Genomic DNA, 15,816 nt, shown 5'->3' with positions numbered 1-15,816 from the left:
TTCGTTTCCCGCAGTTTTTACTATCATTTGGCAAGCTGTGCTTTTCTTCTTGTCATTTGCATTGTTTCTGAAATCAGTAGCTTGAATTACATTTGGAAAAATCTTGAATATTACTTTCAAATTTTCCTTCTGCCTTGATTTTTCTTTTCTTCTTAAAACTCTACTTGTACCTATGTTAGACTGCTTTGAGTTTCATATTTCTCTCATGCTGTTTTTCTCTATTGTCCATCTCCCTTTTCTTTTTTTGTTTCAGTTTAGATATTTTTAATTTAATGCTAGGAATTCTGTACAAAAGTTAGAGAAACTTTGGATGATAATTTTTCTCCAGAGAAGGTTTCATTGGCTTATGGCAGTCAAGTAAAATAGTGGTACATCAGTTAAATCTAATAAGGAATTAAGTTCATTCGAGCCTGGGGTTCAGTCTCTGTAAAGCCTGGTCTCTATTTCTGGTTTGCCCTTACTTGTAAAGTACAGCTTTTTGGGGGTCACAAATGAAAGCCTGGGAGATTTTCTGTTGCCTCACAATCATAAAGGACACGTCATTATTTTTTCTCCCCCACATGTAATCTGATGAGAGCTATGCTAATTTTTTCCAGTCTCTTAGCAGCCATCTTATACTTAGCTTGTCTGCTTCTCAAACCTAGCTGCTTATGGAGTGTTGAATGGCCTGTAGTGAACCTGGTCCAGATCTTTCTTTTCTGTAGTTCTTTTCTCTAGATAATCTTTCCTCTCAAATTCTGATGTTTTAGTAGTCCTAAACTCCAATCCCCACCCCCAGCCTTATAACATTTTAATACCGTTTTATTCTACTGTTCTGCAATTTAGTAGTCATGCTATGCTAGTTTCTCATCTCTGTGAATTTAAAAATTGGCCTCAGTGGAAAAGTACCAAAAACACTGCAATTGTTTTGGTGAGCTTCTCTTTTCACCAATGTCTTGGTCTCTCAAATTCTGATTGCCTGGGTGGCTTTCCTATGCCATCAATGAGATTTTTTGCATTGACCAAGCTTTCTTAGGTTTGTTTTTTATCTCTTCTTTCCTTCTTCTCTCCCTCTCCCTCCCTCCCTCCCTCCCTCCCTCCCTCCCTCCCTCCCTCCCTCCTTCCTTCCCTTCCCTCCCATGAAAGCCAGAAGCTACTTAATAATTTTTGTTATTAAACATGCTCTATTTTAAATGTCTTTTTTTCTGTTTTAGGATTTTCACCTTTTTCCTGTAATATCTTTGTTTTAAGAGCCTTCCTGCATCAGCTAGCAATTGCTGCATTATAAAGAACCCATACAATAGTGGGTTAAGACAACTATTTATCTCACAACTCTGTGGGCTGGCAATTTGGGCTGGGCTCAGCTGAGCCCTTAGTTCTGTTGTTGTGAGTCAGCCTTGGCTAATCTCCTATGGGGCTCACTCAGTCCCTGCTGTTGGCTGCTGGGTTGGCTAGGAACTGGCAAATAAAAAGTGTTTTGGTTCTTCTCTATGTGGTCTCTCATCCATCAGCAGGCTCTCCTCATGCTTGTTCACGAGGTGGCAGGATTTCAAGCACAAAAGCAGACACATGCATACAAAAGCTTCTTCAGAAACCACCCACTATTGATTCTCCTGCATTGTTTTGACAAAGGAGGTCACAAGGCCAGCCCATATTCAAGATAGGGAGAAATAAACTCCACCTCTTGTTTGGAAAAGCTAAAAAGAACGGTTGTCATATTTTTAATCTATAACACTTGCTAAAGTCGTCATGAATTCTAATATTAAATCTCTTGTACTTTTGTACAGGGTGTCCCCAAAACATATATACACACTTTAACAGCTGAAGGCTCAACTGATGTTTCTTTCTTTTCAGCCAGACTAACCTTTGAACAAAGGAGATTCATCCTAAAATGCTACTGGAAGTTTGAAAATGCACTTGAAGTACAAACACTGCCTTTATAATTATTCAAAGTATGTATACATTCTGGGGGGAGCAACCCCAAAATGTATCCACAGTTTAAAAGCTGGTAACTCAATTTTCACTGTTTCAGATTTAACTGATTTAAATAATGGGTGAAGCCAGACTAAGCTTTGAACAAAGACAATTTATCCACTAGACTATTTTATGGGGATACATAAACGATAAAGCTTGTGGTACAAAACCAGCTACAGTTGACAAATTGAGGGCCCGCAAATACCAAACAAAATGATTGTTGATGTTTGCAATTCCATTGCTTGACATTACCAGCAGGGCTGACTTTATAATCATTCAAAATGTGTATACTTTTTTTGGACACTCTATATATTAATAGTCTCATCCACTGAGAATAATGATAGTTTTTTTCCTTTCCAATTTTTACATTGCCATTTCCTTTCATTGCCTGATTGCACTTAATAGACCATCCTGTACAATTTCAAATGAAAGCAGTCTATCTATGTCATCATGAGAACCGTATAGGAAGAACTCAATGTTTACAACAGAGCTCTGTGGCTGTAACCACCCCTCCTCTTGATTTTCTTTTCCTTTCTATAGTTTCCTTCTGCATCTTTGTCTGGGGGCAGTGTGTGCAAGTAGCTCACCATGTCTGCATGTTCTGGATTGCAATCCTTTGCGTTTCCTGAATAAATAATTTTCAGTGATGGAATACCTAATTATTTCTGTTTTCCAGTTGACACTGGGTTGTATCATCATTCCACGTTTGGCTCTTTAGTTCTCTTGTAATACTTTTTAAAAAATGTTTTTAAATTGATTTTAGAGAGAGAGGAAGGGAGAGGGCTAGAGAGATAGAGACATCAATGAGAGAGAAACAGAGATTGGCTGCCTCCTGCACATCCCCTCCTGGGGATTGAGCCTGCAACCTGGCATGTGCCCTGAGGGGGAATCAAACCAGGAACCTCTTGTTTCATGGGTCAATGCTCAGTCACTGAGCCACACAGGACAGGCTCTAATACTTTTGTAACCAATACATTCTTTCAGACTTCAGTGCCATTTTCCAGATCAGTCCTTAATCAATATGTGTCTGCACTAATATTTACATAAGACACTCTATACTAAAACTTGTGTATATATAAATTTTGCCCCCAAATTGCTCAGTAATTATTTGTTGAATGAGTGAATATATGTGTGTCAGTGTTATTTGAAAACTGGGTATGGGGAATAGTTTAATGGTTCAAAGGTAAACTTACAAAACCCTATTAAAATTTAGTTTAACTATATGCTGATGATGTAATTTTAGTAAGGAGAATTAGAAGTGGTGCTAATAAGTTTGAATGGAACTATAGGATTAAAATGGTAACAGTCAGAAATTCAGAAATGAAGGCTGTCTGGAGGCAGTGATTGCAGTCAATGTTAAAATAAATAGCTTTTGAACGTTTTTCACTTGGGCCCACAATAAGAAATATATTTTACATTGAGAATGAGCATGAAGATCTATGCATGAGATGCCTGCTGCATTTTTTATTCATTTTCTTCTGTCATATCCCATCCAACATGATACATACAATTTGAAAAACATGGATCTAGGCATATTATAGGCACCACGGTAGTCTGTGGAAATTTATCTAAAGGATTAAGGCATAACTAATCCTTTGTTCACTCTGTCTTCCTCTACAGGGGTTATCTCTGGTTTTTGTTCTGGTAACGGCAGCCTAATTTTCCTCTTGAAAATTATCCCTGTCCTTTTCTTAGTCCATAGGATGCAAGTCAATTTCCTGCCCATGCTTTGAGTTCCCCAGCACCCTCCAGTTCTACCAGCTCTGGGGAAGGCATGTCATTTGGTATCTCTCTGACTACACGAATGTCTCAGTAATCTGCACATAAGCTAAGAAAGGCCAATGAGCTCTGTTGCCAAAAACATGCTCTTGTTTTGCCAGTTTGGAGGTTGGAGAGAATCTGGCTGTAGCTCCTGGAAGCATCATATGAAGAAAGCTGCCTAGGAGGGAAGCCAACAAGAGCACAGAGATGGAGGACCGATGATATCACTTGTGACCTTAGATCCAATCACTGTTTCCAGGGCACCAGTAAATGTGCCTTTTGAAATTCTAATGTAAGAAAAAAGCTACCCATCAAATGATATTTAGTATGGGAATGACTTTAGATTTTATTAAAAATGTACATTTCCAGACCTCTTCTGTGTCCTAAATTTATGAATAAATAAAGCATAGATGGAAATCATTGACATCATCACTTGTATCTTAAATGGTATTATAAGTGTCTAAGACTATTGTTATATTGAAAAAAATAGGTTTGTTGGACATTTCAATGTCAATAGCGAATCTCAATCTTTTTTCAGTGCCCACAAATTTTTAGTTTTGCTGCTCTGCGAGCCCTACTTCATGTATAGGGAAAAGACATTTGAAAAATACATATTATTCACATTAGGATTTTCACTGAAAGATACAATTAACGGAACTAAACCTCCCCCCAATTTAATATTTATTTTTTTTCTCAACCAGCATGTAGAGATGTCATATAACATTATTGATTTATTTAAAGCTATTTATAGAAGATAAATTTTAATGTAAAATAACTTTTTAAAATATAAATCACATTTTTTAGTTCTACTCAGTTGTAAATATTTGCGTAGTTTATTAATTTGAAAAAAATTGAAAATCAAAGTACAAAGTTTACTGAAGGCTGCCAATACAAAGAGTTATCCATGAATGAAAAGCTTAAGCTACAGCTTTAAACATTACAGTGGAAAAATACATACAAAAGTGACACACCACATATAGTACCCATGTTATTCACTGATTGGTCACTGCCGCAATGTACAAATAAGGTTGTGCTAATTATACAATTTATCTCTAGTAGACAGTCACTGATGTTCATTTCTTGGTGGCTTTTGAAATACATTATGTGAAGATCTAGACGACAGTTACTCATATTCAAATTCCCTTTTAAAAGTGAAGGCAACTTGTTCTCTATGGCAGAATTAAAACAGAGCAAGATATGGCAACACTCCAGGATCTCCAGGAAATGTTTATTAATCTCAGGTGGATAAATTTTGTTCCAAGCTGGGAGCTCTGGAGTTAGCAGACACAGTGACTCACTCATACAACACTTACATTTTGTATTTTGTATAAGTTATAAGAGGAAAGGATTGAGTTAGAAATCTTGTGCTTTCACTATTATTAGCTTTAATTATTGCTTGTGAATAGGGTTGCCCAAAGCAGGTGCACTTAATGATCCCATCTTAAAAGACCTGACAGGGAAAACAGAAATACACCACAGCTATTTTTACCTCTTGTGATTATGGCTCCGAGCATACAAAAACATTTACAGTGGAAGCTGCAACAAATTGGCTTCTTCTGCATCGCTATACATACAACACTAAGTAACTTCTGGAGATGTTGCGGGGGGGCGGGGGGGGAGTTTCATTAAAAGGAAGGCACTTTTGAAATTAGTAAAAATAAATGAGAAGTAATCTGAAAAAAAATTACATCTGTATTTGTTTTCTTAATAAGTGTATCTTAAATATAACATTTTAGGAGCACTATCTTTTCTGCTGTAGCTATTACAAATTTCATTCCTGAGATTTTTGGACTCAATGAAAGTTTTTAAAGTAAGCAAAGAGGGAAAAACCGCTTTTCCCAGATGGGAAGCTGAACTGTGAATCAACAACTCAGCCAGTTACATTCTGTCATTTTTCATGCATCACATTTTTCATTTAGGATTGTACGCACACTGTAATTTATTCCTTAACTGCTGCCAAATAGGCCACAACTTTAAAAGCTGACATGTTCAGCTGAAAGCTGGTATATACATACAAGTTATTGTTACTAAATAGTTGCCATGGTCAGTAGCCTCCCTCTTTTAAAATGCGAATATTGAAACAAAATGAGGCATGTTTTTTACATATGGTTCGATTTAAATAACAATTCAAGTATCCCCTTTAAAATGATGTTCTGAAAAACAATATTTATGAACCACAAATTTACATACATTTTTTTGAAAAGCAGAATATTCCTTGAATATCCTTTGTTTAATCATTACCTAGACCATAAGGATCAAAATCTAGCTTTGGTTCACATCATATTTTTGACAGTACCCAATTTTTTCTCTATATATTTAACTAATCATTTAGAAAAAAATTAACATCAAGTGCATGAAGGGAAGTGTCATACAATAACATTTCACTTTGAAAGTTATATTCGAATGAAGATATGGTCTGAATATAAGTCACTTGTGCTTATCTTCAGTTATGGCTGATATATAAGATGTTCACTGAGTTTTTACAGGAAGTGGAGTTGCATCATAGTCTTGAAAATGAACTCCCTTAGAATATGTGATCTTCATAATAGCGCCATTTAAAGCATCATCTTCAATGAGTGTTATTAATCCATCGGCGATTGTTGATGGGCTAAAAGGAAAGGAAACACTGGTGTTTTAAACTAAAGATGAAGGCATAATTTTCACTTCAGTTTTTAGTTACTTTTGAATAATTTACTACTTTTAACATGTAATAGGAAAATGTTTATCAGGAAGCTGATAAACATTTTTTTATTTTTTATTCAATTAGATAGTAACTAAGTTAGATGATAAATTAACTAGTAGATTTCCAATCCTAACCTGCTATCATTTTGACAGGAAGGATTTATGAATTTATATTTATTATTTACATTGACAAAATTATTATTTTCTCATCTTTATTCTACCAGTACATGTTAGACTTATCAGACAGAAATGTTATTCGAGTAAAAATAGAAAGAATTTTAGCTAACATTAATTGCATGTCTGTTACTGAATCTGTTGCTGTTTTAAGTACTTTACATGGATCAACTTATTTGTGGACTTTCAAAAGTCCCCTAAGTTTGTTTTAATATTATCCCCATTTCACATGTGAGAAAACTGAGTTTGATGGAGAAGTTCATGGTCAGAAGTGGAGTCGGGATCTGATCCCAGATGGTCTGATTCCATCAGCAGGATAGCTACGACTTTGTACTGTGAAATCTGACTGCTCTAATTCAGACATTGTTCACCAAACACGTGTTGATCCATTGTTTAGTATAAAAATGATTGCAGTTCGGGGGCCATATGAAATTTCACAAGGGGTATAAGTAAATACAGTTTGGAATTTAGGCCGATAAGGAATCACTGCTTCCAAAGATAACTAAACATCACCTTTTTACACTATATCTGATTGTGGCTGAAGGTATTAATAATGCATTGTCTATATCTTAATGCAAAATTCACAATGTAGAAACAGTCTCTTCAGAAACCCAGAAAAGATATTTTCTTTCACAGAGTATGCCAAAGCCAAACTTTGAAGTTTGCATTCGTTTCTCAACTTTAAAACTTTATTCCCCCTCCCCCTTTTTATTGCTTATTTGTAGATAGTGCTTTGCTCCATCAAATAAAAAAGATAGGTATAGCTTTACTCACTCCAAAATCCCATAGTATTTCATCATATCTTTGATGTGGTATGCATATTCTATATATTGTCCCATGTTTTCTTCTTTTTCAATGGTTTCAAGGATGGGCGTATTGACAAAGCCTGGGCAAATGGCGTTGATTCTCACACCACTGTTCATAAGATTAGTAGCCATCTGCCAATTGGAAGAGGAAAGTTTCAGGTTTCAGTAGTCTTGCAAATGCACAGCATAGGACAGACTGATAATTAAAGCTATTCAAAGGCTCTGATAAGAAAAATACTAGTCAGATATCCTTGTGGCTTTATAACAATGGCAATACTAAAGTTGGTTCATAGCAGAAAGTAAAAGAATATGTATCTAAAGTGTTGAATTAATTCCAGAAAGCCTCATCTAATTAAATTTTTTAAATGAATATTACTGGAAAACTCTTGAAAATACTTAATTATCTAAACTGCTCTTATCTGGTGAACACTGCCAGAATCTGAAGGTAAGAAGCTGAGGCTTAAACTTAATATCCCGAGTTTTCTTTCAAAGATTAGGGCTGAATAACAGAATAGTTGCTTAAATAAGACTGTTAGTGGAAAGTTTTAAGACTTTGATTGATTCTAAAGATACTCTTCATAATCTAGAAGACAAATTTAAGTATTTTCAGACTATCTTTGGTTTAATTTTCACCCCACTGATGTATTGGAATTAGCTGTAAAACAAAATGTAGTTGATTATTTGGGGATTCCATTTGCTTACTTGGCAAAATTAATCTGTAACCCCCCAATTCCCTGGGGCTTTCACGGTCATTTGTGGACAAGTCACAGAGCAGGGAGAAACTTGAATTGCCCAATGCCAATGTTCCAACTGAGGTTCAACAGAATAATACTCTGTTTTCTGGTTTTAGTTCTTCTAACTATAAACAGGTCTCCTTTTCACAGTGCATTTAGTCCATGTTTTTCTTATTGTTGTGCTTTTTGTTTGTGATTTTGCTATTTAAAATGCCCCTTCACCCAACCATAGTGTTGAATCGATGTCTAGTGTTCCCAAGCAGGCCTTACCGAGAAAATATGTGTGTTAAATAAGCTTCACTCAAGTGTGAGGTATAAGTGCTGTTGGCCATGAGTTGAACATCAATACAATACATATTAAATAAGGTATCTTTAAACAAAAATTCACATAAAACTTTACACAGAAATTAACATATGTATTAATTGACCAAAATGTTGTGACCAGAGGCTCCAAGAAAATGCTAATTCAGTGATTAAAAGTGATTTTATAGACCATAACTATCAGAAATAAGAGTTGACTGTATAAGTTCCCAGTCTTGCAATTGTAAATATGAGATTTCTGGTCTTTGAGGTTTATTTTGATTTTTAATACCTTTATGTATTCATTCAAAAGTTGAGTTAAAGATTAAGCCTTTGGAAATTAAATTTCCAGTGAATTTAAGTTAAGATTGTGAGAGCTTCTTATCTTTTATGGTTGAACATTTACTGGTCACACATCTGTTTTCTTTATCCTAGTATTTTTTTCTGTTGTTAATATTTTTCTCTTCATCTGTCTGGACTCTATTTCTCACTAGACTAACCACTGCTGAGACCTCCCAATTTCCTCATTTCTTCTACATGAGTCCTCTCAACATATTTTCTAACTAGCAGTCAGAATGGTCTTGTTGAAATGGAAATCTGATCTTGTCACTCCTGTGTGTAAAAAATACATTGATGGCTTCACTTTCAATAGAATCTAAGCTCATTACTACAACCCATAAGACCCTCTTGGTCTGGCTCTTGCTTACATCTTTAGTCATTTCTCATCCTACTTTCCCTTGCTCATCTAGCTTCATCCAAGTTACCTTTTTTTTCAGTTATTATGAAAGGAAAGCATTCCCATTTTACATTGTCTTTTTTAAAAAATTTATTTCAGAGAGGAAGGGAGAGGGAGAAAGATATAGAAACATCAATGATGAGAGAGAATCACTGATTGGCTAACTTCTGCATGCCCCAAACTGGAGATTGAGCCCGCAACCCAGGCATATGACCTGACTGGGAATCAAACCGTGACCTCCTGGTTCATAGGTCAATGCTCAACCACTGAGCCATGCCGGCTGGGCCCCTTTTACATTATCAATGCATGTGATCAATTAGGTCTAAAATTTTTTTTTAAAGCTGTGTACACTTTACACACTAGGGCTCCATGGAGACATCATCCTTCACTACTCTACCCAGTGAATTCCTGCCCCACCCTTTCTGCCTGCCCCTATGCTCTTACTCAGTGACAGGTAATGGCTGAAGCATACTGCAAATTCTCTTTAAGGAAAGCAGAAGTTAATGCTTTTTAGATTTGGAGTCAATTTTAAAATTAAAAACTATCTTCCCATTATGTAGTCTTAGAATATTTTTCAATAACACATCTATGTTCAGAATCTACTTCCTTTTAAAATGATCTATTCTTACCCTAACTCAGTGGTTCTCAACCTTCTCACCCTTTAAATACAGTTCCTCATGTTGTGACCCAACCATAAAATTATTTTTGTTGCTACTTCATAACTGTAATGTTGCTACTGTTATGGATCGTAATGTAAATATTTGACATGCAGGATGGTCTTAGGCGACCCCTGTGAAAGGGTCGTTTGTCCACCAAAGGGGTCATGACCCACAGGTTGAGAACCGCTGCAAATGGTTTGGCTCAGTGGATGGAGCGCCGCCCTGTAGACTGAAAGGTTCCAGGCTCGATTCTGGCCAGGGGCACATGCCCAGGGTGTGGCTCAATCCCCAGTAGGGGGTGTGCAGGAGGCGGCCAATCAATGATTCTCTCTCATCATTGATGTTTCTATCTCTCTCTCCCTCTCCCTTCCTCTCTGAAATCAATAAAAAAGATAAAATGATCTATTCTTTATTTGGTCCTTTATGTGATCTAAAACTATTTTTTTATAAAAAAGACTGAACTATAATATTCTTACTTTACTCAGATGCACTGAATCCTGAACTTATTCCCCTCGACTGTATAGAACTCATGCTACACACATGTACAGAGAGACAAAGAGATAGTGTGGTTGTTACATCCTCACCGCTGCTGAGCGCGTGAATCCAACTACGCCATGCTTTGAAGCGCAATAAACAGGCTGCTGTGCAACTGGCATGAGTCCTAAAACAGACAACAAATTTAAACAATTTTATTAAACAATAAGCAGATGAAACCCAATCATAGCTATGCAAAGGAATAATTTGTGCCTGTTCATTTTAAAATTAATCTAGAAAATACACTGAAACAATCACCAGACAGCTTTGTAGAACTCACTAGTCTTATCATGGTCACTCCTTCCATGATCTCTATCTACTGCACTGCCCAGAATGCACTATAGGTAAGTTATAGCTGAGGGATGCAATCAAAAGCGATATATAACTTTTTCTGTTTCCCCGACTTTCTGTCAAGAGAAGTCAATGTTATCTAAAACTTATAGAGAATCGTCTTTAAACCCAGTAAATTACCATCTCATTTTCAGTCTTTAAGCCTGGATTTTTAAAAGTACATAGTCTACATTTTTAAAGGTTTCCAAATGGCTGAAGAGGCTTAAATTTCTTAAATGGAATTTGGAGAATCTATGGTTTTAATTCATTTCCTTTCATAATCATGTACAGAATTCAAACAATATTAGAATTTGTTTAACTTTCCACATGTAGGCAATAGGAACTAATCAAAAACATAATTAAATTCATGGTCTGGAGAAAAAGCAGTACTCTAGAGTGTATAGCATCTTTTCTCCCCTACCTCCTAGTCCAATTCTCCCCTCCCCTCCAATAAAACAGCAAGAAAAACTCGTTTTACTATAGTAACTATTACTATCAAGCCTATCTCTCATAATTGTCAATTCTCCATCTAATCAACAGTAAGACTTTTAACTACAGCGGTCTGTATATTTCAATTTTTATCTAATTTCTTGAAGTAACTCATTTTCACATTTTTAAAATTCATGATTTCTGAGTCAAGAAACAGTGATCTCTGATTACTCTAATGATATTACTACCAAAAGTCATGCTAATAAGGCTCAATTATTCTGCTGAGGCGTGCTCATCTCCACCCAGCTAACTAGTTCCAGAGCACCACCAATCAGTTGAGCATGTTGTGCCAAAGTTCAGCAATAAATGCAGACCTTAACCACCCCCTGGGTGCCTGCCAAGAGCAATTTAAATCCCGAGAATGATAATTCACACACTGTGCGTCCGCCCAGTGATCTCAAAGTACTGGAACAGGTAGTTCCCTTCTTGTTTTGTTTTGCTTGTAGGTTAAGTAAATGTGTAAATTACGTTACGTTCGGCAATATCAGTCAACAAGAAGTCACGATGCCTGCACAGTGTACACAGGTGTATGAGGATTTGAGATGGAGGCAATAAATGGTTGCTGTTTTACCCTCTCCTTAAGTGTTTCTCAGACAGAGGCAGTGTGGTTGTGGGACGGTGTCCACGGACTGCAGGAAATGCAGAGTGAACCTACATCAGCGATAAGCTAGTCGACACGGCCACAAAGAGCACAGGGATGCTGTTCATAAATGTCAAAGTTGAATTTGGAATGAATTTCTGTTACGTAAGTGGAGCTACTGAACTTCTGAACCCAAGCTAGTTCAAAGAGTCACAAACGTACAATATATCAAATACTGTTATGTTGTTTCTGTTTAAGAAGCAAGTAAGCACAAGGCATATTCTTTCCTTTAAAGGTAGAACGGAGGAGCGTGCAACCAGAACGAGAAGATATTTGCATTTTAAAAATGCCACCTGGTTTTATGAATCTTGTTGTAATATTTCGATGACATTTTCACTGCTATCCTGCAAAAACATTTACTCTTGCATTGTTTCACTTTTTGATAATATACAGATCAAAAGCTGCATAAATTAATTTCAGATGTGCAGAAATTGTGCATCCTTTTCTCTTTATATTTTTATTAAGGTATGATTGACAAACAATATAAGTTTTGACATACGTGGACACCCATGAAACCACAACCACAATCAAGGTAATAGACATACATTTCCATTTTCTAAGTTTCCTGATGTCCCTTTGTCCTCTCTTCCTCCCGCCTTTCCCCTTCCCCTAGGCCACCACCGATCTGCTGCTTTGTGCCACAATAGATTCGTTTGCTTTTTCTGGAAGTTTACATAAATGTAATCATGTAGTGAAACTCTTTTTTGTCTGACTTCTTTCACTCAAGATAATAATTTTGAGATTCATCCATGTGGTAGTGTGTATCAATAGCTCATTTTTCTTTTCTGAATAGTATTTCACTGTAAAGTTAAACTTACCAATTGTATATACATTCACCTGCTGATGGATATGTGGGATCTTTCCAGTTTGGGGATATTATAAATAATAAAAATAATTCTATTCTTCAATTATTTTATTTAGGCAAGTTGCAATTAATTTAGTTAAATAGAGAACTTTCCTTTATCTCCACAATACATGTAGATGTTAGCTGTTGCTTCTTATATGTCCAATAGGTAGGATGGGTTAGTGATCTGCAGCTTTTTCCCCTACCTTCCAAATGACTTTGTTCCCCACCCCCCCAATGATATAAACTTTTTCTTGGTCTCCTGCTCCCCCAAGGGGTGCCCCACACCTGCTGCCTTAACACCGCAGAACTTTGGTGTCCTTGACCTCAGACATCACTTTGCCACCCACAGTTCTGTGGGTGCTGGTCTTTTGCATGGCCCTGTATAGAGTTGCTGTTGTCCAGGGCATCACCAAGATCAAAGTCCTCCTCTTCTTGCAGCAGGCGCTGGTCAATGGTGATCTCGGCCTCCAGCTTGACCTTGTTTAGCAGGGCCTCATACTCCTGGGCCTCTGCCCCTGATTGGGCCAGGTCTGCCTCCAGCTGCAGCAGGATCCCAGTGAGCTGTCCATCTGAATGGCATAGCCCTTCTCCACCTCCCTCAGGCTGTTCTCCAAGCTGGTTTTCAGATTTCTTGTCAAGTCCAAGTCGACCTCCAAGGACTGGACCATATGTCTCAGCTCCTTGACTATCATCTCAGCAGCTCCTATGTCAGTGGTCTGTGAGGTGACCACTGTGGTGCTTGCCTCAATCAGCTGGGACCAGCACTTGTCTGGATCCTCTTGGTTCTTCTGAGCCAGCTCTTCATACTGGGCCCAGATATCTGCCATGATCTGGCTGAGGTCCTGAGATTTGGGGGCATCCAACTGTATGGTCAACCTAGGTTGTCAATCTGGTTTTGTAGACCATTTACTTCCTCTTCGTGGTTCTTCTTCATGAAGAGTAGGTGCTCCTTGAGAGCTTCATCTCTGTCTCCAGCTGCAGCTGAGTGATATTGATGTCGTCAATCACACTGCCTTTGAAGCCCATTGATGTCACTCTCCACAGACCAGTGCATGGCCAATTCCATCTCATACTTGAGTCTGAAGTCATCAGCAGCAAGATGGGCATTGTCAATATGTAGAGTGATGTGAGCCTTGTCCACTGAACTTGCCAAGATCTGAGCCCTTGGGTCCTCAATGGTCTTGAAATCATGCCCCCAGGCTCTGACTTGGGGTCCCTTCTTTTCCAGGTGTTCCCAGATTTTGCTTTCTAGTCTCTGATTATCAGCCTTCAGACTCCTCACCCTCTCCAGGTAGGAGGCCAGGCGATCATTCAGGCATTTTGTATAGTCTCCTTCTCACTTTGGATGACCCCTATACCTTCCAGATCCCTGGACATCCCTGAAGCCAAGTCCTCAGGCCCCCACCCGCCCCACATGCTGGTGGAGTGGGACACAGAAATCTGGGAGCCTGAGACCCCAGCACCTGCATAGAAACTGGACAGGCTGCTGGCCAGCTGGGCCCGATGGCTTGCCACTAACTGCACAGAGCTCAGGGTCCAGTAGTTTGTGGAGAGGCTGGAGCAGGTGCGGAAGCTCATGTTGTTCATGGAGGAAGGTGAGAGGTTCAAGCAGCTCAACTGACTTTCAGTTGAGAGATTTACTATCTACTCAGTCTGTTGCTTTGAAAAGGTATATTAAATGGAGGAAGACAAACTCTTTTTCAAGCCAGATCAACCGTATCCAAAATTTTAGTTAGGTGAAAAATTTTTAGAAATCAAACATTTTCTATTGGTTCTTAAGACACATTTTTTTTTCTTTATAAGTATAGAATTATTGCTATTGTGGTTTAGTTTCAGTATTGGTTAACCATACTTCTATTACTTACCTTAAACCCACACACCAAAATATAACGTTTCTATGTGCTTCAAACAAAATGTGTTCTGATGCTGGTAATAAGGGTCAACATGGAGCACTGTGCTGAGTGTGCCAAGTGTTCATGGTATGGATTCTGGGGACACCATTCATGTGGTAGTTTGCATAAATAGTACCCCCTAATGTGTGTGGTTTACAATCTACACAACTATACACAGCAGTCCTCTATGGTAGAGGAAAGTGACTAAGCAAAAGAGACAGAAAATGTGAAGGGATTAAGAAAAAAAACCCAAAAAACCACCTCACAGACACAGACAATAGTATGGTGATTACCAGAGGGAAAAGAGGGATGGGGGAGGTAGAAGAGAGTAAAGGGGGGTAAACAGTAACAGAAGGAGACTTCACTTTGGGTGGTGAACACACAATTCAATATACATATGATACATTATAGAACTGTAGATTTTGAAACCTATATAATTTTATTAACCAATGTCACCCCAATAAACTTTACCAGAATGTTACTTCTTATAATATTTAGTCATTTAAAAATGTCCTCTTAATCAAGTTTATCAAGAGGGATTATAGCACAGTGGTTTTGGACTTTGGGTGTCAGACTGTCTGAGTTCAAATCCTGAATCCACCATAATGAGCTATGTTAGCTTTGGAGGGGTAACTGCTGTGTACCACTGTGTTTTTCTTCTGTGAAATGGAGTAGGAATAGTAATTACTGTTGAGTCTTGCTTGAGATAATTTACATAAAATACTGAAATGAGGGCCTGGCAAATAATAAACATTACTATTTGCTATTCTTTTTTATAAAAATATAAATTAAAGTTCAACATTTTCCCTTAAAATGAAACATCTTAAAGTCCTGTTTTATTGACTTATTTACCTATTTATCCGCCTTGTACCTTCTTATGAAAATGTATCTTTTGCACTAAAATGCCACTAAAACCTGGTAGAGAATCCTAGCTTGGAATAGTTTCTGGATCTTGACAAGCTGTGGACTGTTGCTTATCCTACCTAGTTCAAGAGGATTTAAAGAAGTGCATTTATATAAGATCTATGTATAGTACCTCTCAAGTACAAAATATAATGAAGTAATATTTAAATATACCCTATTGAAATGTGTAAAACTAATGGGAGGACCCCAGGTGCAGGGGTAGGGTAGCACTTGATTGGTTGAACATCCAGATCAACCCTATCCAACTTTAGGGAAGGTTTGCCAGTAGAATGACACAGGACCAATTAGTTACTGGAATTAATTTGGGTTTTTAAAATCTTGCAAATTAATTCCCATATGCACAGGGAACTTATTT

General features: G+C 37.5%; 1 protein-coding gene and 1 pseudogene across 2 annotated transcripts in view; both read right to left on the bottom strand.

The window, feature by feature from the left end:
* Nucleotides 1–4,525: 4,525 nt before the first annotated feature.
* Nucleotides 4,526–15,816, bottom strand: part of HPGD (15-hydroxyprostaglandin dehydrogenase) — a 30,545-nt gene continuing 19,254 nt past the window's right edge. The window contains exons 5-7 of the mRNA XM_081092834.1: nucleotides 10,390–10,466; nucleotides 7,345–7,508; nucleotides 4,526–6,322 (exon numbers count right to left, since the gene is read on the bottom strand). Coding sequence (XP_080948960.1) covers nucleotides 6,184–6,322; nucleotides 7,345–7,508; nucleotides 10,390–10,466 — 380 coding nt within the window. The 3' untranslated portion in view covers nucleotides 4,526–6,183. The remainder of the gene's footprint in view (nucleotides 6,323–7,344; nucleotides 7,509–10,389; nucleotides 10,467–15,816) is intronic.
* Nucleotides 12,939–14,223, bottom strand: LOC308519231 (keratin, type I cytoskeletal 18-like; annotated as a pseudogene). Its single transcript has one exon. The product of its transcript is annotated as a keratin, type I cytoskeletal 18-like (transcript).

The sequence above is a fragment of the Myotis nattereri genome (assembly GCF_964212035.1).
Source record: "Myotis nattereri genome assembly, chromosome: 5".
In the NCBI taxonomy this organism is placed as follows: Eukaryota; Metazoa; Chordata; class Mammalia; order Chiroptera; family Vespertilionidae; genus Myotis; species Myotis nattereri.
The sequence above is the reverse complement of the archived record's forward strand: the minus strand, read 5'-3'. Positions and strand labels throughout refer to the sequence as shown.